Raw genomic sequence first — 23,566 nt, 5'->3', positions numbered from 1 at the left:
CAATATGGATTAGATTTTAGACAACTTCAGAGTATTAGAACTAAGAATAAGTTTTTCAAAAAAAGGGAGCCGAGGGCCAGGAGATACCTCAGAGATGAAAAGCACAGGACTTGCATGCATGAGGTTAGGTTCAGTGCCCGACTCTGCAAAGGCCGGAGTGGATTGGTTCTCTGACCTTCCTCTTGTTAAGTAAGTATACCTTCAAAAAAGGGTAAACTCAAGGCCTTTTATTCTGCCTGAATTAACGTGATGAGTCACACCAGTGTTCAAGAAAATCATAATCAGTGATTACTAAACCAGACGCATAAAAGCAAGATCCCAAACACAGAGGCCATACACACTTTATTAGTGCTATATTAGCTGGTTTTACATTTTTAAAACCTCAACACACTCTTTTCCTTCAGTACACAAAAATAATTCACTCATGAAAGTAACATCTATTTTACAGAGCTTTGTAATTTTCCAAATTTAAAAATAACAGTACTGTTTTGCAATTCTGATTTTACCATGAAATAAAGCTTTTTGGTTGCATGAATGGAGAGCTAGATCAGTTTGCTTTGCTTTCTCACACCAGAAGCCTTGGGAAATCAACTTGGTGACAAGAAAATCTTGCTGGAAAAATATGATCTGGGGCCACCTACTGAATGGCAGTGGTAAAGTGCTTTTGTCCTTGTAAATGCACAATTTCACCACTACTGAGTCAACTCTTCTCCACCTTCCCTCTCCCCTCCCCCTGTACCTCTAGACAGAGGAGAGACATCAAAGCTCCAGAGATTCTTCCTTTGCCTTTGCACCATCATGTGGTGCTAGGGGTTGAACCTGGGGTCTGAGCCTGGCAACACATGTGCATTATTTGGTGAGCTAGCTCTCTGGCAAGGTAACACATTTACAGTGATGCACATCTCAAACTTATATAATGCCAGAAAACAATTAGTTACATGCAACTCTACAGGAACACAACTGGCCAAGGCCTGAAAGTTACATGCAAAAAGGAAAATGGCTGCTGTGTTGGAACTGAAGAGTGATGCTTTTGCTTTTCCCCCCTTTCAAATGTGAGTCTACTTTTTAATTACTAAATTAAAATTAATTAGGTTTAATTACTAAACCTAAGACATACTGAAGAGTGGAAGACTTTGGCAAATTAAGTAGATGAACAGTTCCATGCTTAAGGCAAAGCCTCTGGTTCATTGGTGGCTGGTGGAAGGTAGGTGTGTCCTTAGGTATTTACGGCAAATTGAAATGAGAGACAGGGCTCTTTCCCCCTATTAATCTAACAAGTTGGTTTTCTGTAAGAAAAACAAAACAAACAAACAACCCAGAAGTAAAAATCACCACTTGGGACTGTTGGTGAAGCGGCACTTACGGGCCTAGAATGATGATGGCTACCCACACTGACTACCCAGTGACAGAATATATCCTAAAGCAATTTTCTGAGTCTTAAAAGCTTAGTTTTTGTTTCCGTTGAGTTTGCTCAAACCGAGCTCCTTAATACCAACAATGCCAGAAAACACTTGGGAGAAACTGGGGCCACTCCAATGGTCTTGAAAAGGTATAATTCCTGTAACAATTTAATGGCTGGGCAAGTTCATATTTGGTAGCAGCTTTTGAGAATACTATTTTCTTATAAGGCCCGGGTGCCCTGAGGACTGGGAGGCTGCCTAAGATATGTCTGTGGTTCACCTTTCTTCCTAACACGTAATAATCTCATAATCTGTGCACTGCCTCTTAGCTATTCCTGAAGTGGCAGAGAGAGCCCTTGTGTATTCTATTTGTCACTAAATACCCAGCACTTAATTATGTAAGTGCTCAATAAATGTCAAAGGGCTGAGTGAATAAATTAATTTCATATAGTCCAATCAACTCAAGGGAAAGGGGAAAAAATGAAAATAAAATGGGGGGGGAAAGAAAACAAACAATCCAAATACTGTCACAAAAGTAAAGAAGATAATGATAGAAAGATAAGCTACAGTTCCATGAATGGGGGTAGAACTGATGACCCCAAATTGCCATTCAAAACATGCTATTTCTTTGAAGATTCAAAACACTGGAAAGTTAGTATTATAACCAAGTATTCTCTGGAAGACTCTTTTATGAATAAGTTGATGAAAGCATAGTTAGGATATCAAGGTGGAGCAAGAGCCTTGTTTCCTTGTTTCACGATGAAGCATCTGCTGAGTATGCCAGGTGAATGTCTAGTGTCCCATAGAGGGAGCGCAACACATTGATGACTTTTTCTTGAATGATGTCAACTTGCTCACAAGGACAATAATCATCCAGACTTGACCTAAATCCAAGAAAGAAAATGGAAAGAAAAATACACACAAATAGGTATTATACTATAGCGTGACAAACAGCCCTGACTGCATTTATCTAAGTATAATGAAGGTATGCCGAATTTTGGAAACAGTTGAAAGTTATTACATAGTTACTCTATGTCAGACCCATTAAATGAACTACATTCTTTATGCTTTGTAGGAACTTGACTCTTCAGCGGAAGCTTGAAACAGAAAGATGAACCTGGATAGGGTCACAGAGCTACTATGCAAGTGCTGGTGACAGGACTTGAAACCACAGGGCATGTCTTTTGATTGATGTACCACTATTCCTTGAAAGGGGCTTACTACCTAGTCACTGGACAACTTTCTTGTTCAGTGTGCATCAGAGGTTGAAATTTCATGAGTAGAGGTTTCTCCACTGAATTTTGCTTTTAAAAACTATTTGTTGACAATACAAGTGTATTGCTGGAGTTGGGATTAATTTCCTAAATTGTATTACAGAGAAAAAAGCAAAATGGGATGGGGGAGAAACCTGCATTTTGAGATTTCTTCTAGAAATTACCAACTATAACTTGAATTGCACCAGACAGTTATTTATGATTATGGCTGGATTAAGATCTGGAATGATTTGTCTAGTATTACCTGGTCTGGGTCAGGAAAGTCATGTTGAGGGTGGATTAGGAAGAGTGGCACAGGGTCAGAGAGATAGCCCGATGTTAACAACATTGGACTTGCACATCTGAGGCTCCAGGTAGGCAACACAATATGCCAGAGTTAAACATTTTTTTTAAATTTAATTTTTTTATTATCTTTATTTATTTGGTAGAGACAGTCAGAAATAGAGAGGAAGGGGGATACAGAGAGGGAGAGAGATAACCTGCAGCACTGCTTCACTATTTGTGAAGCTTTCTTCCTGCAGGTGGGGACTGGGGGCTTGAACATGTGTTTTCAACCAGGTGTGCCACCACCCAGCCCCCTGTTCTCTCTTCTCTCACATAAAAATAAAACAAACCTTTTAAAAAGAGTGTCCCTAAATTTCCCCCTCCCCAGTGGAACTGGTGTTAGTTATCCAGCCTACTCCTATCATAAGTATTTTAGATCTAGAGATGTGAATTTTGCTAAACTCATTCTGTTCTCTAGTGACAAGCTTATTTTGAGGTTTGATATAAACACTCAAGATCCTTGAGTTAATCATTATCACCCAAATTGCCTCCCCCTCATTTTTTTATTTTATTTTGTCATCAGGATTATCATTGGGACTCACTGCCTGCATGGCTCCACTGTCCCTGTCAGCCATTTTTTCGAAGTTGAGAGGGATGGAGAGAAACAGATAGCGAGAAGAAGAAATACCTGCAGCACTGCTCTATCATTAATGAAGTCTCACTCCTGTGGGTGAGGACTGGAGGCTTGAACCTGGGCCTGTGCGCATGTGTGTTCTACCAGGTGTAACACCACTTGGTCCCCCAAGTCTCTTCTGCTGTGTAATGTAGAACACTCACAGATTTTGGAGTTTAGAACTTGGACAACTTTGCTGGGTCATTATTCAGGCTATCACACTTACCTTGCAATTGTCACAAGAATAGGTTTTGGTAAATTTTTCAGTAAGTAGTAGACTGACTGAACAAGGCAGTCAATTTCTTGTTCTGTGCTGACATGGTGAGGAAGTTCAGAATAATCACAAGTTAGACCAGCCTGGTGAACCTGAAAATAAGACAGTAAGAATTTACACATTTGTTGATTCTTTAGACATTAATGATCTTGCTAACTATTCTTTTAATTAATTAATTTTTTAAAATTCATTTCCCATGAACAATTTCTGGACCACAGAAATTATTCCCTGAGGTTTTGGTAGAAGTTTTTTCTGTTCTTGAGTCAATCTGGAAAACAAAATTATGAGAGAGAAAGAGATAGATGGAGACAGGGAGAGACACCAGAACATTGCTCTATCACATGTAGCCTGAGGAATCAAACCCAAGGCCTCACCTATGCAAGTTGGTTCTTTACCCACTGAGTTGCCTCAACTAAGTCAATTCTGATAATTCAAAATTTCTAACAAATCATCCATTTCATCTAGACTCTAAAGCTGAATTAAAACTGTACATGATATTTTCTGTCAGTACATTATTTACTTTTAAGCTACATGCGCCTAAAAATATATACAAATCTGAGAAAATGGGGGGGGGCTAGGTGGTGGCACACCTGGTTGAGCACGTGTTACAATGTGCAAGGATCCAGGCTCGAGCCCCGGGTCCCCAGCTGCAGGGGGAAAGCTTTGCAAGTGTGATGAAGCAGTGCTGCAGGTGTCTCTCTGTCTCTATCTCCCTCTCCCCTCTTGATTTCTGACTGTCTCTACAAATAAATACAGATAATGTGTCTCCAACAAATAAATAATTAAAAAAAATTAGACAAACAAACAAACAAAACCCCAAATCTGAGAAAACGGAAGGTGGAAATTTTCTTTCCATTTTCTTTAATCTATTATTTCTTATGTATCCCTCATGTACTGCTACAACTGCATATACATGTATACATGTTGTACATATTCTAAATGTTAAATGACTCGTGTTCCAGTCTTTGCATTAAATATTCCAGGAAGCTAGAATGGCTCACAGAATGACATTTTGTAAGCTCTGTTTTCAGATTTTGAAAGGGGACAAAAACTCATCAATTGGGCTGGGCATTCTGGGTTAAGTGCACTTAGCACGAAGCTCAAGGACCCATGCAAGGATACTGGTTTGATGCCCTGGCTCCCCACCTGTCAGTGGGGCCGGGGGTTGCTTCACAAGTGGTGAAGCAGGTATGTAGGTGTCTATCTTTGTCTCCCTCTCTATCTCCCCAATCTCTCTTAATTTCTCTCTGTCCTATCCAATAAAAATGGAAAAAATGGCCTCCAGAAGCAGTGGATTCATAATGCAGGCACTAAGCTCCAGCGATAACCTTGGAAGCAAAAAACAAAACAAAGCAAAAAACAAACAAACAAAAAAAACCCCTCATCAATCTATTTTATTGGAGACTGAATATAAATCGAAGAGTTAAGTAACAGTGATCAAAGTAGTAAAATGCCTGATTCTGTATGTTTTTTTCTACAGGAACAATCAAAGACAAGTTTCTGATTTAACACACAGACCCTATGTAGCTGTAATATCTGATTACGTAACTTGCCACTGAGCCCATACCATTTTTTCTCCCAATAACTGTGGTATTTCTAGAATCCTAACCAAAATAACAGTCCAGATTCAATGTAAAATTTAAAGCAAACCTATAAACACTTTCAATAATACCACAAACACTTTCAATAATATCATGAGATTTCAAAACATTTTTGAACTCTAACGGTTTCTTACTCCTCCAGTTTAACTACCCTTTTTAAAAAGTATGGCCAGGGAAATAGCTCAGCAAGTTGAGTGCAGGACTTGTATGTGTGGGGCCTGGGTTCAACCTCAGGAATACCACACGTCATATATTCTAGATTGGAGAGGTGCGCTGGTGTCTCTCTCATGAAATAAATCAATCTTAAAAAACAAAATGGGGGGGGTCAGGTGGTAGCGCAGAGCGTTAAGCGCTCGTGGCACAAAGTGCAACGACCAGCTAAGGATCCCGGTTTGAGCCCTGGCTCCCCACCTGTAGGGTAGTTGCTTCATAGGCAGTGAAGCAGGTCTGCAGGTGCCTATCTTTCTCTCCCCCCTGTCTTCCCCTCCTCTCTCCATTTCTCTCTGTCCTATCCAACAACAACAGAAGTAACAACAATAATAACTACAACAACAATAAAACAATAAGGGCAACAAAAGGGAAAATAAATACAAATAAATAATAATAATAAAAATTAAATTAAAAAAAAAAAAATAGCGTGGGTCTTAGATTAGCTCCAACTTAACCAAAATATTCTTAATGGCACATTTTATCCTTAGAAAGTTAATAAACTTCAGTTCATATGAGATGGTCTGATTTTTATAGTCAAAAGTTTTCAGGATGAGAATGAGTATAAATATGAATCAAATAAATAATGGGCTGCTTTAGAGACTATACTTTTTCCCACCTGCAGGGGGAAAGCTTCACAAGCGGTGAAGCAGGGCTACAGGTGTCTCTCTGTCTCCCTCACTCTCTATTTCCCCCTTCCCTCTCAATTTTTTGGCGGTCTCTATCCAATAAATAAAGATAATTAACAAAAAAAATTAGAAAAAAAGAAATTATACTTTCTGGGGCCGGGTGGTGGCGCACCTGGTTGAGTGTACACATTAAAGTGCACAAGGACCCAGGTTCGAGCCCCGGTTCCCATCTGCAGGGGTAAAGCCTCACAGGTGGTGAAGCAGGGCTGCAGGTATCTCTCTGACTCTTTCAGTCTTCATTTCTTCTCTCCCCTCCTCTCAATTCCTGGAAGTCTCTATCTAATAAATAAATAAAGATAAAAAAGATAAACAAACAAACAAAAAGGAAACTATTTTTCTTTTCATTTTTTGTTTTTGGTAAGAAGTGAAGGTCTGACTACAGATAAAGTAAAAAAACAACACACAGCAGTTTTGCACAAACATTTACAAAATTGTGCCTGGGAAATTTTTTCTGATATTCTGGCTTCTAAAGAGGTATCTATTTGTTCACTAAACTTTTTCTTCTCTATTTAGATTTCCCTGGAATACAAATGGAAGTGAATACTTTAGTAAAATGACCATTTTTCTACCCCCCCCCCCACCCCATACACCTTCCAAAAGGGTCAAATTTACACATCTATATAAAATATTTACCATTTCATAGTCTGGAACTTCCATCCGTTTTTTCAAGCTCTGTATAAGTGGGACTAGTGACTCCATTCTGAGGAAAAAAGTCACCGCTCCATTAAACAATGGACTTCAACTAAAATTCACTTCAGTTAAAATTGCTGATGAAAATGATATAGTATGCTGTGTTACCTGTAACTCTTGGGATAAAGTTGCATAAATATAACCTTTAAATATCCAGGCGGCCAGGAGAGAGCTCACCCAGTGAGCACATGCCTGAGTGTCTTACTGCAGTTTTTAAAAATTATATATATATATTTATTTATCTCTCGGATACAGACAGCCAGAAATCGAGACACTTGCAGTCCCACATCACCACTTGTGAAGCTTCCCACCTGCAAGTGGGGACCAGGGGCTTGAATATGGGACGTTATGCACTGTAATGTGTATACTTAACCAGGTGTGCCACTGTCTGGCCCCTTACTGCATGCTCTTTCACAAGACTTCTGAGCCATCTCCCTGGCTGTAAAAGGTCTTTATTAATTAATTAATTTATTTAAAATATTTTATCTATTTATTATTAATGACGAAGGAGAAGAGAGAGAAAGAAGCAGACATCACTCTGGTACACCTGCTGCTGCGAGAATCAAACTTTGGACCTTATACTTGAGAGTCCAATGTTTTATTTATTGTGCCACCTCCCGGACCACCAAAAGGTCTTTATAAAGACTTACATGTCTGATTTCTACATCTTCCTCTTCCATCATATTTTTTCCCCAGAAGTAAAAATAAAAGTTTATCCAGTTTACCCAGTAGATAAGGTGAGAGCAAAAGCATGACAACTTACACAGTAAGCCCTGACTTAATATTGCCCAGGGGTTCTTGGAACTGCATCTTTTAAAAATTTTTTTATATTTATTTTCCTTTTTGTTGCCCTTGTTGTAGTTATTATTATTGTTGTTATTGATGTTGTCCTTGTTAGGACAGAGAGAAATGGAGATAGGAGTGGAAGACAGAGAGGGGGAGAGAAAGATAGACACCTGTAGACCTGCTTCACCACCTGTGAAGCGACTCCCCTGCAGGTTGGGAGCTGGGGGCTCGAACCGGGATCCTTCCGCCAGTCCTTGCGCTTTGCACCATGTGCGCTTAACCCACTGCGCTACTGCCCGACTCCCTGGAACTGCATCTTTAAGAGAAACAACCTACTAAGAAAGGAAGCTATCAAATAATGCATTTTCCTTCAGTTTAGGCTAGGATTGTTTTTCTTTTCTTTTCTCTTTCTCGCCTCCAGTTGCTGGGGCTTGGTGCAGGCACTATTATCAATCTGCTGCTCCTGGTGGCCATTTTTTCCTAGACAGATACCTATAGATCTGCTTCACCACTTGTGAAGTGTCCCTGCTGCAGATGGGGAGCCTGGGCTCAAATCTGGATCCCTGTGCATGGTACTATGCAGGCATAGTCAGTGTGCTACCACCTGGCCCCACTGGGATTATTTTTCCTTTCATTGGTGATACAATAAAACAAGGTTGGACAAACAACATTATTTGAAAACTTTCCATATAGTAGAAAGGAGGTAGCAATGACTGTAAGCATACCTGCTTACTATATAACTTGAGGAAGTTAATCTCTGTGTCCTAGCTTCCTTATCTATGAAATGGACATATAATAATGAAGCCATATGATGGTCATAAGGAACAAGTGAGATAATGTAATAAGGTAAAATTGTACTTTGTGTCCATGGAAAAGCCTCAATAAATGTTTACTATTGCTGGTATATTTGTGTTGAAACTTAGTCAATTTTTAAAAAGCAACTGTCTAATAAATGTAGTGATATACAGGTCTGAGATGTAATAGAGTGGGGAATAACATTTAGTCTTACCCAGGGTTTGAAGCCCATTTCTGTACAGTTTCTTGATCATCACCATCACACAAATCAGCAAAAGTTGCTTCTAAGTCTTCTAACTGATGAGTTCGAGCATCAACACAGTCTACCAACTCTTCCTTTGAACACATGGAAGAGCTCAGGTTACACAGTTATTCTTTCAATAAAGCAAAACAAGTGAAATCTCATTACAATAAAAATCTCAGTTTGTGTAGTTAAAACTTTTAATTATCTTTTTTTTTATTTTATTATTTTTTTAAATTTTATTTATTTTATTTATTCCCTTTTGTTGCCCTTGTTGTTTTTTATTGTTGTAGCTATTATTGTTGTTGTCGTTGTTGGATAGGGTAGTTAAAACTTTTACAGCTGAAAATTTTAAAGATCTGGTCATGTACTTCCCCAATAAATATAAACACAAAGTTTAGATAGTATCTAAAGGGTGTTGCACATACTACTATGTGCAGGTCTGTAGGTGTGTATCTTTCCTTGTCCTTCTCTATCTCCTGCTCCTCTCAATTTATCTCTGTCCTAGCAAATAAAAATGAAAAAAGCTGGGGGTCAGGTGGTAGGTAGTGCAGTGGGTTAAGCCCCATGGCGCAAAACGCAAGGACTGTCATAAGGATCCCGGCTCGAGCTCCCAGCTCCTCACCTGCAGGGGAGTAGCTTTATAGGTGGTGAAGCAGATCTGCAGGTGTCTATCTTTCTCTTCCCCTCCTCTCTCCATTTCTCTCTGTCCTATGCAAAAACAACGATATCAATAACAATAACAACAATAAAAACGGGCAACAAAAGGGAAAATAAATATTTTTTAAAAAATGAAAAAAACAATGGCTGCCAGGAGTACTGGATTCACAGTGCCAGTACTGAGCCATGGATGCCAAAAAGGGGATAGTCATCTGAGCATTCTAATAAGCTACAATACTATTAGGGAAAGATAGAAACAGGCTGGGTGGGATGGATGGACCTGTTGATGCCCATGTTCATCAGAAAGGCAATTAAATAAGTCAGACATTCTACCTTCTGCAACCCATAAAGAATTTTGGTTCATACTTCCAGAGGGGTAAAATGACCAGAAGACTCTGAACTCCAATTCCATCAGGACCCGAAGAGAGGGGGGCGGGGGGCGGGGGAGTGCATTTAGAAGTAGTAGGTATAACTTAGAAAGGAACAGAAGGCAGGATCATAGGGAAAAAATAGTGGCAAATAGATATAAATATAGAAATAATAGTCAACCCACATCTCTGATCTTGGGAGAGCCACTGCAATTTCCAATGGAGGGAATGAGGACACAGAATTCTGGTGGTGAGAAAGGTATGGAATTATATCCCTTTTATGTTATAATTTTGTAAATCAATATTAAATCACCAACAAAAAAAGGAAAAAAATAACCCTACAATATATTGGGTTGCCAGAAAAGTCAAGATGTATTTTTCTATATATAAAAACGTGTCAAGACGGGGGTCAGGTGGTAGTGCACCAGGTTAAGTGCACATAGTGTGAAACACAAGGACCAGGTAAAGATCCCGGTTTGAGCCCCCAGCTCCCCACCTGCATGGGGGTCACTTTGCAAGTGGTGAAGCACGTCTGCAGGTGTCTATCTTTCTCTTCCCCTCCTTTCTTGATTTCTCTCTGTCCTATCCAACAATAACAGGAGCAGCAACAATAAACAACAATGGAAAAAAAAGTGTCAAGACTTTTTCAACCCAATTATTATTACATTTGCAATAAACAGATAAAACAGAAACAAATATACCTGTGTCAGGCTGGTAGCAGGTTTTTTAAATTGGTAAAGCTCTTGTAAAATTTTGTACTCCTCCTGAAAGCAAAACAAAGAATCCATATATTAAAATTTTGTTTTTCAATTGTCACCTTACATGAAAAAAATTACTGTACGAGGAAAACATTATTGACAGTTACATAGATATTAATCTCTTAGACTATGAACACTACACTGATTATCTGAGGAAAAGGGACACAGGACTTTTGGCTGTGGGTAGGCTGAGATCACAACCCTGAAAACTTTGCTTAATAATAGGAAAAAAAAAATCAGGCAAGCTGTACAATTTATATTTCACAATAAATGCTATTTCTTCAGGGAAACTCTGTCCATTTGGGACTAACAAGAATGTGTAAAAGCTAGCTACAAAGCGGGTGGGGTGATGGTTCAGTATTAAACATGCTGGGTTTGTATGTGTTCGTATGGGCCTGGGGTGTGGCATATGTGGAAGTGGGTTCTCTGACTTGCTTCTCCTTTTAGTTCTTCTTTCACCACTTCTCATGAAATAAACCTTAGAAAATTTAGCCACAGAAGAAAACTTGGTGCAGGTGGGGGCAGATAGCATAATGGTAATGCAAAGACCCCTTAATACCTGAGGCTCTAAAGTCTCAGGTTCAATCCCCCGCACCACCATAAGCAAGAGCTGAGCAGTGCTCTGGTAAAAAAAAAAAAAAAAAAAAAAAAGAAGAACAACAACAACAAAATAGACAACAACAAAATATTGTGATGATAACATTAACTATCGATTGTCTTTTTGAACCCTAAGACAGCAGGAACCTCACATCTCCACTATAGAGCCCCTACTTCCCCCAGTCCTGGAACCCTTGGATAGGGCCCACTTTCCCGTATGCATCTCCCAATCCATACTAAATAATATTGCATCCGCCGATCACAACCTAACCAACGCCAACGATTGCCACCTCAACATGCTTCACCTCAGACTGTGTCCAGAGACTTCACGTGTGGAATGACAACCCTTCAGCTTCATTACTTGGGTGAGACCTTTCCTTTTATAGTACACTCTAATTTCATCTCAGGTGGTTCACTTTCTAACAAAGTCCCATAACCTAGATATACACCAGTTTCTGTGAGAGAGAGCTTATGTTCACACGTATCCATAAACTACTGCAAAATATATACCTGAAAGCAGAAGTACACTAGAGTTTGCAGTGAGTACCTCCCTAACACTTCCTCTCCACTATTCCAAGCTTGGGATCTATGACTGCTCAATAAATTGTTTGGCTTCGTATGTTAACTCTCTTTTCAATCACCAGGTTCCAGATGCCACCAGGATGCTGGCCAGGCTTCCCTGGATTGAAGACCCCACCAATGTGTCCTGGAGCTCAGCTTCCCCAAAGACACACCCTACTAGGGAAAGAGAGAGGCAGACTGGGAGTATGGACCGACCAGTCAACACCCATGTTCAGCAGGGAAGCAATTACAGAAGCCAGACCTTCTACCTTCTGCAACCCACAATGACCCTGGGTCCATGCTTCCAGAGGGCTAGAGAATGGGAAAGCTATCATGGGAGGGGGTGGGTTATGGAGATTGGGTGGTGGGAATTGTGTGGAGTTGTACCCCTCCTACCTTATGGTTTTGTTCATTAACCCTTTCTTAAATAAAAAATTAAAAAAAAAAAGCAAAAAAAAAAAAAAAAAAAAAAGAGCAAGGACCCACACACAAGGTCTGGGTTCGAGCCCCTGACTCCCCAACTGCAGGGGGAATGCTTCATATGTGGTGAAGCAGGTCTGCTTCCACCATCCACAGAGCTCCGTTTGGTGCTGTTCATGGTGATCCCATGCGATGCTGGGCTTCAACTGTGGACTTCCCATATGGCAAGGTTCACACTCAGGCCTTAAGCAATACAACTTTAGGTGTAAAAACAATAAACGAAACAGCACACTTACCTGAGTAAACATTTCTTTGAAAGGATTTTTGACTGAAAAAAAATCCAAGTCAATATCTAAAACAAATGCATCCCCTTTCTTCAAAATTTCCAGAATTTTCTCAGTGTTTGCAGTTGTTTGGCATTCCTGGATTTCAGAAGAACATGAAGATGATGGTTCTAGGCAAGTCTGGTCCCTTCTGTGTGTCATGGAGTCATTTTCCAGTCCTTCTGAATAAGAGTCACAGTTAGTAGAGGCTGTGTTTTCTGCCTCTTCCACTGCTAGCTTTGGCTTCTTAGAAGACACTGCATCATTTTCTTCTTGACTGCTACAGAGTTTATAGGGTTTTACCATAATTACATCCAATTGTAAAGGTTTTTGGTTTTCTAGCTGGTCTTCAGTTACATAAAGACCATCACTTAAGAAGTAGTGATCAGTACTTGTAACCCTGAATTAGAGGAAAAAAACTATTTTAAAGCATAATAGGACAAATTAGCTGACATTTCATATAACATTTCCAAAACACTATAGAAAAATAAGGAAAGGCTTTATTTGATAAAAACTAAAAGCTGCAAAACAAACAAAACAAAGAACTGCCTTCAACATTTTTATCCCCCCCTTACATTCAGTTGAGCATACAAGGACACTTGGGTCTATCTTACAGTTAGGTGTGGCTATTTGACTAGGATCTGGTAAAAGGTTGTGAATATAAGAAAAGGGTATAATATAATATAATATAGTACAGTATAATATAATATAATATAATACAATATAATAACCTTGCTTTCCACTCCCTGTTGGCATGTAAACATGGAAGTGGTAAGCCCAGCTTGGACCAAGAGGACAAAGGCAATACTCTAGAAAGGGTGGATCAAAAACACAGAATGAATTGTTTTTTTTTTTTCCCAAACTACAAAGCTGAGGCATAGGCCCTGGAGTGTAGGAGGGAAATAAATGATCTTTATGCAGAAACTTTGAATTTATGCCCTACCCACCAACATCTGATCACTTAAATAGAACTTTTTTTTTAAATCTAGAAATACTCTTTTATGCTATTTACCCCTGCCCATTTTTTAAAATATTATTAAAAAAATTTTTTTTAAAGCTAGAGCTGAGCAACTCTCTGGTTAAAATTTTATATATAAATTTATATATAATCACTGGGTTTATCACTGGGATAAGCGCTTGCACAATGAATCCACCACTTCTGGTGACCATTTCTTTCTTTCTTTTTTGGATACAGAAACTGAGACGGAAGGGGGAATTTAGACAGGAAGGGAAAAAGATATCTGAAGCACTGTTTTACTGTGTGTGAAGCTTCTCTCTGCAGGTGAGAATCAGGGCTTGAACCCAGGTCCTTGGGCATGGTCGCATGAGTACTCTATCAGGTGTGCCATTGCCCAGCCTCCAGTTATTTTTCCCTTATTCAATTATATTTATTTATTGGCTAGAGACAGAGAAATCAAGAGGAAAGGGCGAGACAGAGAGAGAGAGAGAGAGACAGAGAGATACCCACAGCACTGCTTTACCACTTGGGAAGCTTTCCTTCAGTAGATGGCGACCAGGACTTAGCCAGAGTCCTGTGCGTTGTTACATGTTCACTCAGCTGCGTGTGTCACTGCTCAGCCTCTTCCTTATTCAGTTATTTTATTTTATCAGAGCACTGTTTAGCTCTGGATTATGGTAGAGTGGGGAACTGAACCTTGGACCTCAGAACCTCAGGCATGAGAGTCTTTTTGCATAACCATGAGACTCTCAGGCATGAGAGTCTTTTTGTCTCCCTAACCCTCTTATTCAATTTTTATTCTCTTTTTCGTTCCTTAATAGTGGATTTACTTTGTTCTAGCTATCTCAACTTGCACATACATCACACTGTACATATTTGTATATTTCCCTCAACTTTTGCTTACAGCACTAACTACAATCATGAAATAAATAAAATCTTCCTAATAGTGTCAACACACATTGAGTTTCACAGGTCTGTTTCAGCTTGATTAACATTATTTGATTTTGCAGGAACTTGTGGCAGGTAAAATTTGGCCTATTCACTGAAGTTCTTATTGAACACTCTATCACACCCTTTCACATACCAATGTTACACACATAATATTTACTATATATATATGGGGCCTTATTTATTATCGTATGCTGAGTAAAAGTTCATGTATACACAATAAAACGATGTGTCTTACTGATAAAAATAAACAAAAACTAATTATACCGGGAGCCAGGAATTAGTTCCCCTGGTTCAGTGCACACTATGCCATGTACCAGGGTCCTAATTACCACATGGAAAGGTAGTACCATGCCAAAGGGAAGCTCGTGAGTGACAAGAGCAGTACTGTGGTGTCTCTCTCCCCACCACCCCTCTTTCTTATCCTCTACCTAAGAGAAAAAAAGAAAAAAAGTCTTCACATTTGCTGGTATGAAGCCCCAGAAAATCCCTGAGCAGCTTAATAGCAGTTAAAAAAAAAAAGCTAATTATATTATTACAGTAAATTCAATGCATCAAGTACCATATTCAATAACAGTATTTTTTATGAACATCTTTAAACATAACTTCATTTTTTAAAAAAGATTTTATTTATTTATTAATGAGAAAGATAGGAGGAGAGAGAGAAAGAACCAGACATTTCTCGGGTACATGTGCGGCTGGGGATTGAACTCAGGACCTCATGCTTGAGAGTCCAATGCTTTATCCACTGCGCCACCTCCCGGACCACCATTTTTTTCTTATTTCTAGTCCCTATTTCTTTTTAAAATTTTTTTATTATTACCTTTATTTATTTATTGGATAGAGATAGGCAGAAATCAAGAAGGAATGGGGAGATAGAGAGGGTGAGAGATAGAGAGACACCTGCAGCCCTGCTCCACTGGGGACTTGAACCCGGGTCCTTGCGCATTGTTAACGTGTGTGCTCAACCAGGTGTACCACCACCCGGTCCCTAAACATAACTTCTTACATTCAGTTTTATTTTATTAATTGGGGGATAAATGGTTGTCAGTAAAGAGTAAATACAGTTGTTGATACAAGTGTAAAATTTCTTAGTTTTTTGTCTAGTTCCTCCTCAGTTTTTTTTTTTTCTTCCCCACCAGGGTTATCACTATGAATTTATCACTCTTGGTGGCCATTCCCTCCCCCACCCCCATTTTATTTGATAAGATGGAGAGAAATTGAGAGCAATGGGGCAGATAGGGAAAGAGAGGGCACAGGAGATAACAATGGTTATAGAAGATGACTCTCATGCCTGAGGTTCCAAAGTCCCATATTTAATCCCTGGTACCCATGTAAGCCAGAGCTGAACAGTACTCTGGTACAAAAAAAAAAAAAAAAAAAAAGGGAGAGAGAAAAGGAGACGCCCTGCAGACCTGCTTCAGCACTAGTGAAGTGTGGCCCCTGTAAGCGGGGAGTAAGTGCTCAAACTCGGTTTCTTGTGCATGGTAAGATATGCACTCAACTGGGTATGCTATTGTCCGGCCCCCTCAACAACAAGCATATTATTCCATTGAAAATGTATTTCCATCTCATCACACAATCTATCCTTCAGGTTCTAAAAAGTTACAGTTCATCTGCTTAAAATATCCGTCTTATCACAAGAGAATTTAGTAAGTCAAGAGCATGCTGACATTCCTACAAATATTATGACAAGACACACAAAACACTGGGTAAATAATGCATCTAACAAAAATTACTGGGCCTGTCACTGAAATCAGAGCATAAAATAATTTAGAATAAGTTTATTAAGATGAAATAATTATCTAGAGATAATATGACTAGTAAAATTAAAACCCAAAATCTATGTATTCAGTCACTGAATTTATATAAAGATTAATAAAAGTATTAAAATTTGCTAGTTTTCAAATTGAGCAGACAAGAGTAAAATGTATCATTCAGTCTATCAATCCATAGCATATTTTATCAGTTGGCTTAATGGAATTAGTCACCAGTGGAACCAGAATTTCAGAGGACAGACATCATGTTAGTCAATTTGACCAGTAGCAAACTAAAGTGTGTGACGGTCAAAAGACTTGAAAACCTGTTCTCGGAATTTTGGGTATGCACTATGTAACCTGAGTCTGGTCCCACTTATGTACAGATACTTTTAGTTACTACAGGGATCCAAGTATAAGATAAAAGAAGCAGTCAATGCCTTTTGTACTCATAAATAGGCTGGAATTACCTGACTGTTGTGGTAGAAGTATCTTTGCCTACAAAAAAGTGATGTTTGCCCTCTTTGATCTGCTGAGCCCAAGGAGGATGAAGCCATATGACATGAGAAAAATGGCCTGCATAAACTGCCGGCATAATCCAATTCTCAATACTTAATTCTCTGGAAAAGAAAGAGAGAGGCAGCATGAAAAATCTATCGTGAGTGTTTTCTCCAAATGCAACTCATGCAGATTTATTTTAAGATGGCAGGTTTTAAGGACCCCTTGGTTGGGGTGGGGGAGGGCTAATGAGATGTTTTCAGGGTGACCAGTATGTCAAAACTATTTTTCAAGTCAGGTGGTATAGTACACCTGGTTGAGTGCACACATTCATGTGCAAAGGACCTGGGTTAAAGCCCTTGGTTCCCACCTGTGTGTGGAGGGACTTCATCAGCAGTTACAGTGATGCAGGTGTCTCTGTCTCTCTCTCCTCTCTCTCTCCCTTCCCTCTCAATATTTATCTCTATCCAAAATAAATAAAATATATTAAAAAATAAAAACACCCATTTTCTCAATAGCACGATGACATTATATTCCTTTCTTATTGTACTGACATTTGCACCAAAGGGCAAAGCAATGGTGAGCTGATATGCTCAGACTAACCAAGGCACTGGCACCAAAACCAACTGGTAATTGCTGGATTACTACCTAAAAAAAAGTCAACTTCACATTAAGGATTTCCTAATGACTAAATTAATTAGTCGCTCCTATAATAGGTATTTTACAAGACTGTATATGGCAAAATAAGAAGTGCACAGCCAGGTGGTGATGCACCTGGTTGAGTGCATAGGTTACAGTGTGCAAGGACCCAGGTTCGAGCCCCTGCTACCCACCTGCAGGGGGAAAGCTTCACAAGTGGTGAAGCAGTGCTGCAGGTGTCTCTCTGTCTTTCTCCCTCACTATCACCCCCTGCCCTCTCAATTTCTGACTATCTCTATCCAATAAATAAAGATTAAAAAAAAATTAAAAAAAAGTGCACAGATAGCATTTCTGTTGCATAATGGTTGTCTCAAGGGGGAAGAAAGCACTACTGATTGGACTGCAAGCTTACAGTTATTCAGGTGAGTCTGAACTGGATTGTACATTCCAAATCAACCTTAAGAAAGTAACACTTGCCAGTTTTTGTTATTATAGTATAGAAAATTCAAATTTATCTGAGAAGACAGTGAAAATGCTCCTGAATTTTTTCATGTATGCTCACCAAAACAACAAAGGGCATTAGTAACTGCAGAAACAGACATGACAATCTAGCTGTCTTTTATACAGGCAAATAATAAAAAGGTCAGGAAAAAAATAATTATTTCTACTTGCTTGGGACATGGCTTATGGGTGAAGCTTTGGACTCTTGGGTATGAGGTCCCAAGTTTGATCACGGCAATGATACAGTCACAGATTATTATTATTATTTTTTAAACTGCCACTCTTTTTTGTTAATTTAATTTTTTTCATTATCTTTATTTATTAGATAGAGATAGCCAGAAATTGAAAGGGAAGGGGGTGATAAAGAGGGAGAGAAACAGAGATATAGCTGTAGCCCTACTTTACCACTTGTGAAGCTTTCCCCCGCAGGTGGGGATCAGGGACTTGCACCTGGGTCTTTGTGCATGTGTGCTCAACCAGATGTGTCCCTAGATTGTTTTTTTTTTTTTTCTTCTCTCCAGGGTTATTGCTGGGCTCGGTGCCTGCACCATGAATCCACCGCTCCTGGAGGCCATTTTTCCCCCTTTTTGTTGCCCTAGTTGTTGCAGCCTCGTTGCGGTTATTATTGCCATTGTTGACGTTGCTTTGTTATTGGATAGGACAGAGAGAAATGGAGAGAGGAGGGGAAGACAGAGAGAGGGGGAGAGAAAGATAGACACCTGCATACCTGCTTCACCACCCGTGAAGCGACTCCACTGCAGGTGGGGAGCCAGGGCTCGAACCAGGATCCTTACGCCGGTCCCTGTGCTTTGTGCCACGTGCGCTTAACCCACTGCGCCACCGCCTGACCCCCCCTAGATTGTTTTTTATATTAATGCTTTGAGTAGGTATTTTTTTTGGGGAAAAAAATCAGTGGAAGACAGTAGTAGTAGTAGGTTAAATTGATTTACAAAAGTATCTACTTTTGTTATTTTATATTACAAGAAAATTATTGATGTAACTTTTTTTTTTTTTTTTGCCTCCAGGGTTATTCCTGGGGACCGGATGAATCCACTGCTCCTGGAGGCTATTTTTCTCTGTTTAGTTGCCCTTATTGTTTTATCATTGTTGTGGTTATTATTGTTGTTATTGATGTCAATATGTAGTTATTATGTCGTCATTGTTGGATAGGACAGAGAGAAATGGGGAGTGGGAGACAGAGAGGAAGAGAGAAAGACAGACATCTGCAGACCTGCTTTACCACTTGTGAAGTGACTCCCCTGAAGGTGGGGAGCAAGGGCCTCAAACAGGGATCCTTACGCCTGGTCCTTGTGCTTTGCACCAAGTGTGCTTAACCTGCTGTGCTACCGCCTGATTCCCTATAAGGAATTTCTATGATTTTGTAACTGGACAGAATTTATGACTTGGATGTAAATAAACTAGGAGGTTGGAAGACTCAATACTGGAAGGGTATGCAAATCAATGTTCTGTTGTCTATACAATTATTGAACTATGTGTTTAGATAAGACACATTTTATAGTCCCTTTTAAGGTAACAAGACTTTTTTTTTTGCCTCCAGGGTTATTGCTGGGGCTCAGATCCTGCACTACAAATAGCCTCCTGCAGGCTATTTTTTCCCTTTTGTTGCACTTTTTAAAAAAATCTTTTTTTTAAGTATTTTATTTATTCATGAGAAAGAAGGGAGCAAGAACCAGACATCACTCTGATACATGTGCTGCCAGGGATCGAACTCAGGACTTCATGCTTGAGAGTCAGTGCTTTATCCACTGTGCCACCTCCTGGACCACTGTTTCCCTTGTTGTTTATCGTTGTTATTATTATTGCTGTTGTTACTGCTGTCGTCATTGTTGGATAGGACAGAGAGAAATCGAGAGAGGAGAGGAAGACAGAGAGGGAGAAAGAAAAATAATGCAGACCTGTTTCACAGCTTGTGAAGCGAGCCCCCTTGCAGGTGGGGAGCCAGGGGCTCAAACTGGGATCCTTGCACGGGTCCTTGTGCTTCGTGCCATGTGCACTTAACCCACTGCACTACTGCAGACCCTACTGCCAACACGGTAACAAGACTTTTAAGGGGAAAGGAGAATAGACTTAGGTATCTTTGACTGACTGGTATACTTGTTTTTTTATAAATAATGTTTTACTGGAACACAGCCCAGATATTTGTTTACACACTATTTATGGCTGCTTTCATGCCACAGGCAGAATATGATCATCGAACCTAAACTATTTACTTTGTGCCTCCTTAAGAAGATGCTTGTCTGGGAATCAGGTGGTAGCGTAACGGGTTAAGTGCAGGTGGCACAAAGTGCAAGGATCCTGGTTTGAGTCTCTGGCTCCCCACCTGCAGGGGAGTCCTTCACAAGTGGTGAAGCAGGTATGCAGGTGAATTTCTCTCCCCCTCTCTGTCTTCCCCTCTTCTCTCCATCCTATCCAACAACAATGACATCAATAACAACAACAATAAAACAACAAGGGCAACAAAAGGGAATAAATAAATAAATATTAAAAAAATGATTTAAAAAAAGAAAATGCTTGTCAATATTTGCTCTAAGTAACATAAAAAAGCTAAGCAAAGACAACTCATGAGTTTATTAGAAAAGTCTATTCCTTAACTGCTTACCACCCAAATGTCATTTCAAACACACAAGACTATTAAGCAAACTGTGTTTTACCTGAAAAGAGTTTCCTTGTTAAACACAGTGTCAGCTGGCATGTTCACAGGAATGAGGAGGTCTGGGTGTGAATCAAGATGCACAAAACTTATATTATTGGCAGGCAGATGCTTCGAGCCAATGGCCCGATATATAAAAGGAAGAACCTGTGAAAGACACATGCATATTCAGAATTGGCAGTGGAACCATGAGCATACATTCAAAAATTACACTCAATGTAACTGCAAGTAACGCCAAATTGTTAAAAAACAGGAAATCAATTGTCGGGTGGTTGTCACAGTTAAGAGTTGGCCTCCCCAGCATGAGGTCCTGAGTTTGATCCCTGTCATCACAAGATGCCAGAGTGAGGCTCTGGTTCTTTCTTCCCAACTAATAAATCTTTTTAAAAAATGTCTATTCTATTTATTTATGTTTTAGCTAATGATTTCAGCTTTACCTACCCCCCATCCCCAGAACTCCCAACCTGCATCTCAAAGCTTTTTCTTTTCTTTTTTTTATATTTATTATTTATTTATTTATTCCCTTTTGTTGCCCTTGTTGTTTTATTGTTGTAGTTATTATTGTTGTTGTTGCTGGATAGGACAGAGAAATAGAGAGGAGGGGAAGACAGAAAGGAGGAGAGAAAGATAGACACCTGCAGACCTGCTTCACCGCTTGTGAAGCGACTCCCCTGCAGGTGGGGAGCCAGGGTTCGAACCGGGATCCTTATGCCGGTCCTTGTGCTTTGCGCCACCTGCGCTTAACCCGCTGCGCTACAGCCGGACTCCTAGCTTTTTATTTTCATAAAATACTACAGTACTACTCAACTCTGGCTTATTGTGGCGATGCCAGGTCTTGAGCCTGGGGTCCTGGAGCTTCAGGCATGAACATCTTTTGCATAAACAGTTTACTACTTCCTGATCCTCTCCAAAGGCTTTAAAGGCCATCCAGGTTACCCACCTGCTCTTTTCTCATTCTACAATTAATGTGAGGAAACAGACAAAGACTGGGATTCAGTTAAAAAAAATCACCACTTAATGCACATTATGGCATGCATTAAGTATTCAACCTCCCCAGGTGCTTTTCCATACCTTCAGCTTGGTGGTTCTTCATCACCACAGTCTCTATTACAGAGACCAAGGTCTAAGATTTAATTTGAAAGTATCACCTTGCACGCTTGTTTTTTCTGAAGCCTCTAACACTACATCGAGATCTTGAGAAACCCAACTTCTCTGAACTTTCTCCATTCATAAAGCTGGAAACACCCTTTTATTCTGAATATCTAGGGAACTCTCAAGACTTAATGTTGCTTAGAAAAACGCCTAGATCCATGTACCTTCTTACTGGGCTTTCAGAAATGTCCATACAGGCACATCAGCTGCTCTAAAATAGTACAGCCATTCAAACAGAAACTACCTGCACTGTTTATAAACTCTATGCCTTGTGCACACTGTCCCACCCATGGGAGAAATGTCCCCATTTCTCAGGTGACAGCTCCCGTTCTTTTCCCTTCACACCCCACATTCTATGGGGCTGTCATGGATTTGCTGGGAGCCAGGTGGGAGTTTGGATTCAAATTCTACTTTTTTAGTTCTTGTTTATTAAATATTTTTTCCTGCTTTATATCTCACTGCCTTTCAGCCATGGCGTTTCAGACTCTACTACTATGACTCCATCCTAACTTCTCTGGGTCTGGGGAGAAGGCCTCACCAATGTGAACCTCACCTCTCCAGAGCTCTACCCCACTATGGAAAGATAGAACCAGGCTGGGGGGTGTGGATCAAGCTGTCAATGCCCATGTCCAGCGGAGAAGCGATTACAGAAACCGGAACTCCCACTTTCTCCACCCCCCAAAAGAATTTGGTTCATACTCCTAGAGGGGGAGAAATGTTAGGGCAAGATGACCAGAGGGCACTGACCTCCAATTCCATCAGGACCCCGAGAGAGAAGAGGAAAAAGGAAGGACATTGGAAGTAGTGTCTTAGAAAGGCAGAGCCATAGAAAAAAACCGGGCGAGTACACAAGGATAGATAGTCATAGAAATAATAGTCAACCCCTATCTGTGGCCTTGGGAGAACTACTGCAGTTTCCAATGGAGGGAAAGAGGCAGAACTTTGGTGATGGGAACGGTGTATCCCTGCTATCTCATGATTTTGCAAATCAATACTTAATCACTATAAAATTAACAACGACGATGACGAGTGTCCGGACTCGAATCCCGAGGCCGGCAGCGCTCGCTTCTGTGTGCAGAGCGCTGGGAGAAGCCCAGAGTTGTGACCCTCGAGTGTCCTGCGCTCCGCCACATCTACTGCTGCCAGTCAGTCTTCGTAGTAACCCACCCTGGTCCCCAAATAAATGCTGGTTCTCTCAGCCTCCCCGAAGCCGCTGCCCCGCCACCTCCCGAGTCCCCGCGCCCTCGCGCTCCAGTTCACCTCCTGATGATCCTCCACCACCCACACCGGGAGCTCGGGGTAGCGGCGCAGGCGAGCGCGCTCTTCCACCGCGTCACTCATGTTTTCTCCCCCGGTAGCTGCCGGCAACTGCAGAAGCTCGGAGCTGGGGTTCTGGAAACCACAGTTACAGCTCCGGGTGGAAACCCGAGCTGTCTGGGCTATGGTTCCGGATTGAGGAGCATAGTAGAGGGAGTGGGCGGAGCCAAAGAACCTGCAGAATTCTATTGGCTGAAACTTCCATCGCTCTTACTGATTCGCCAATCACTGAGCGGGAGGCGCCGTGGCCTGCCCGAGCACTTTCGCTCCTTGGGTCCAGCATTCTGGGCTTTGCATTTTTTTTTTTTTTTTAATTCCGCGGGTTTCCTGTTCCGGAGTCGAGGGTGGTGCTTGTGTCTTGGCGGCTGCAGTCTGAGACTGGTCTTGGCTTGGACGCGGTCTCACGGCCCGAGAGCCTTTTGTAAGTAAAATAGGGCGCGTTGCGGAGGTCGGAAGAGCCGGTGTTTCTGAGTGTGGGGATTTAAACAGGGATTGGCTTCCCGGGCTGTGACTGCGGCTCCTGAGAATGAGGGTGGGGGAGCCG

At 40.6% G+C, this 23,566-nt stretch overlaps 2 protein-coding genes across 4 annotated transcripts in view; one reads left to right on the top strand and one right to left on the bottom strand.

Annotated features, from left to right (window-relative positions):
- Positions 1-325: 325 nt before the first annotated feature.
- Positions 326-23,146, bottom strand: C5H5orf22 (chromosome 5 C5orf22 homolog). Of its 2 annotated transcripts, XM_007530512.3 has the most exons (9): positions 22,966-23,143; positions 20,555-20,700; positions 16,715-16,864; positions 12,555-12,981; positions 10,624-10,686; positions 8,868-8,989; positions 7,016-7,082; positions 3,838-3,977; positions 326-2,284 (listed from the first exon to the last, which is right to left on the bottom strand). In XM_007530512.3, the coding sequence occupies exons 1-9, from the start codon at positions 23,044-23,046 to the stop codon at positions 2,155-2,157; spliced, it is 1,326 nt and encodes a 441-aa protein (XP_007530574.2). In that variant the 5' UTR covers positions 23,047-23,143; the 3' UTR covers positions 326-2,154. The 2 variants fall into 2 exon arrangements, with proteins under 2 accessions (XP_007530574.2, XP_060047175.1); XM_060191192.1 differs by lacking the exon at positions 16,715-16,864 and having other exon boundaries at positions 22,966-23,146.
- Positions 23,147-23,311: 165 nt separating this feature from the next.
- DROSHA (drosha ribonuclease III) overlaps positions 23,312-23,566 on the top strand; it is a 138,067-nt gene continuing 137,812 nt past the window's right edge. For both annotated transcript variants that reach the window (XM_060191190.1, XM_060191191.1), the window contains exon 1: positions 23,312-23,443. The gene's annotated coding sequence lies outside the window, so the exon portion shown is untranslated. The remainder of the gene's footprint in view (positions 23,444-23,566) is intronic.

Source organism: Erinaceus europaeus, chromosome 5, assembly GCF_950295315.1.
Source record: "Erinaceus europaeus chromosome 5, mEriEur2.1, whole genome shotgun sequence".
In the NCBI taxonomy this organism is placed as follows: domain Eukaryota; kingdom Metazoa; phylum Chordata; class Mammalia; order Eulipotyphla; family Erinaceidae; genus Erinaceus; species Erinaceus europaeus.
The sequence above is the reverse complement of the archived record's forward strand: the minus strand, read 5'-3'. Positions and strand labels throughout refer to the sequence as shown.

Bases quoted from the DNA above. Each gene is read 5' to 3' on its own strand.
- C5H5orf22 (XM_007530512.3), bottom strand. From the start codon at position 23,046: ATGAGTGACGCGGTGGAAGAGCGCGCTCGCCTGCGCCGCTACCCCGAG. The intron at 16,865-20,554 runs GTAAAACACAGT...TTTCTTTTCCAG, and splicing joins AACAAGGAAACTCTTTTCAG to AGAATTAAGTATTGAGAATT. The intron at 2,285-3,837 runs GTAAGTGTGATA...TCTTGGATTTAG, and splicing joins ATTCTTGTGACAATTGCAAG to GTCAAGTCTGGATGATTATT.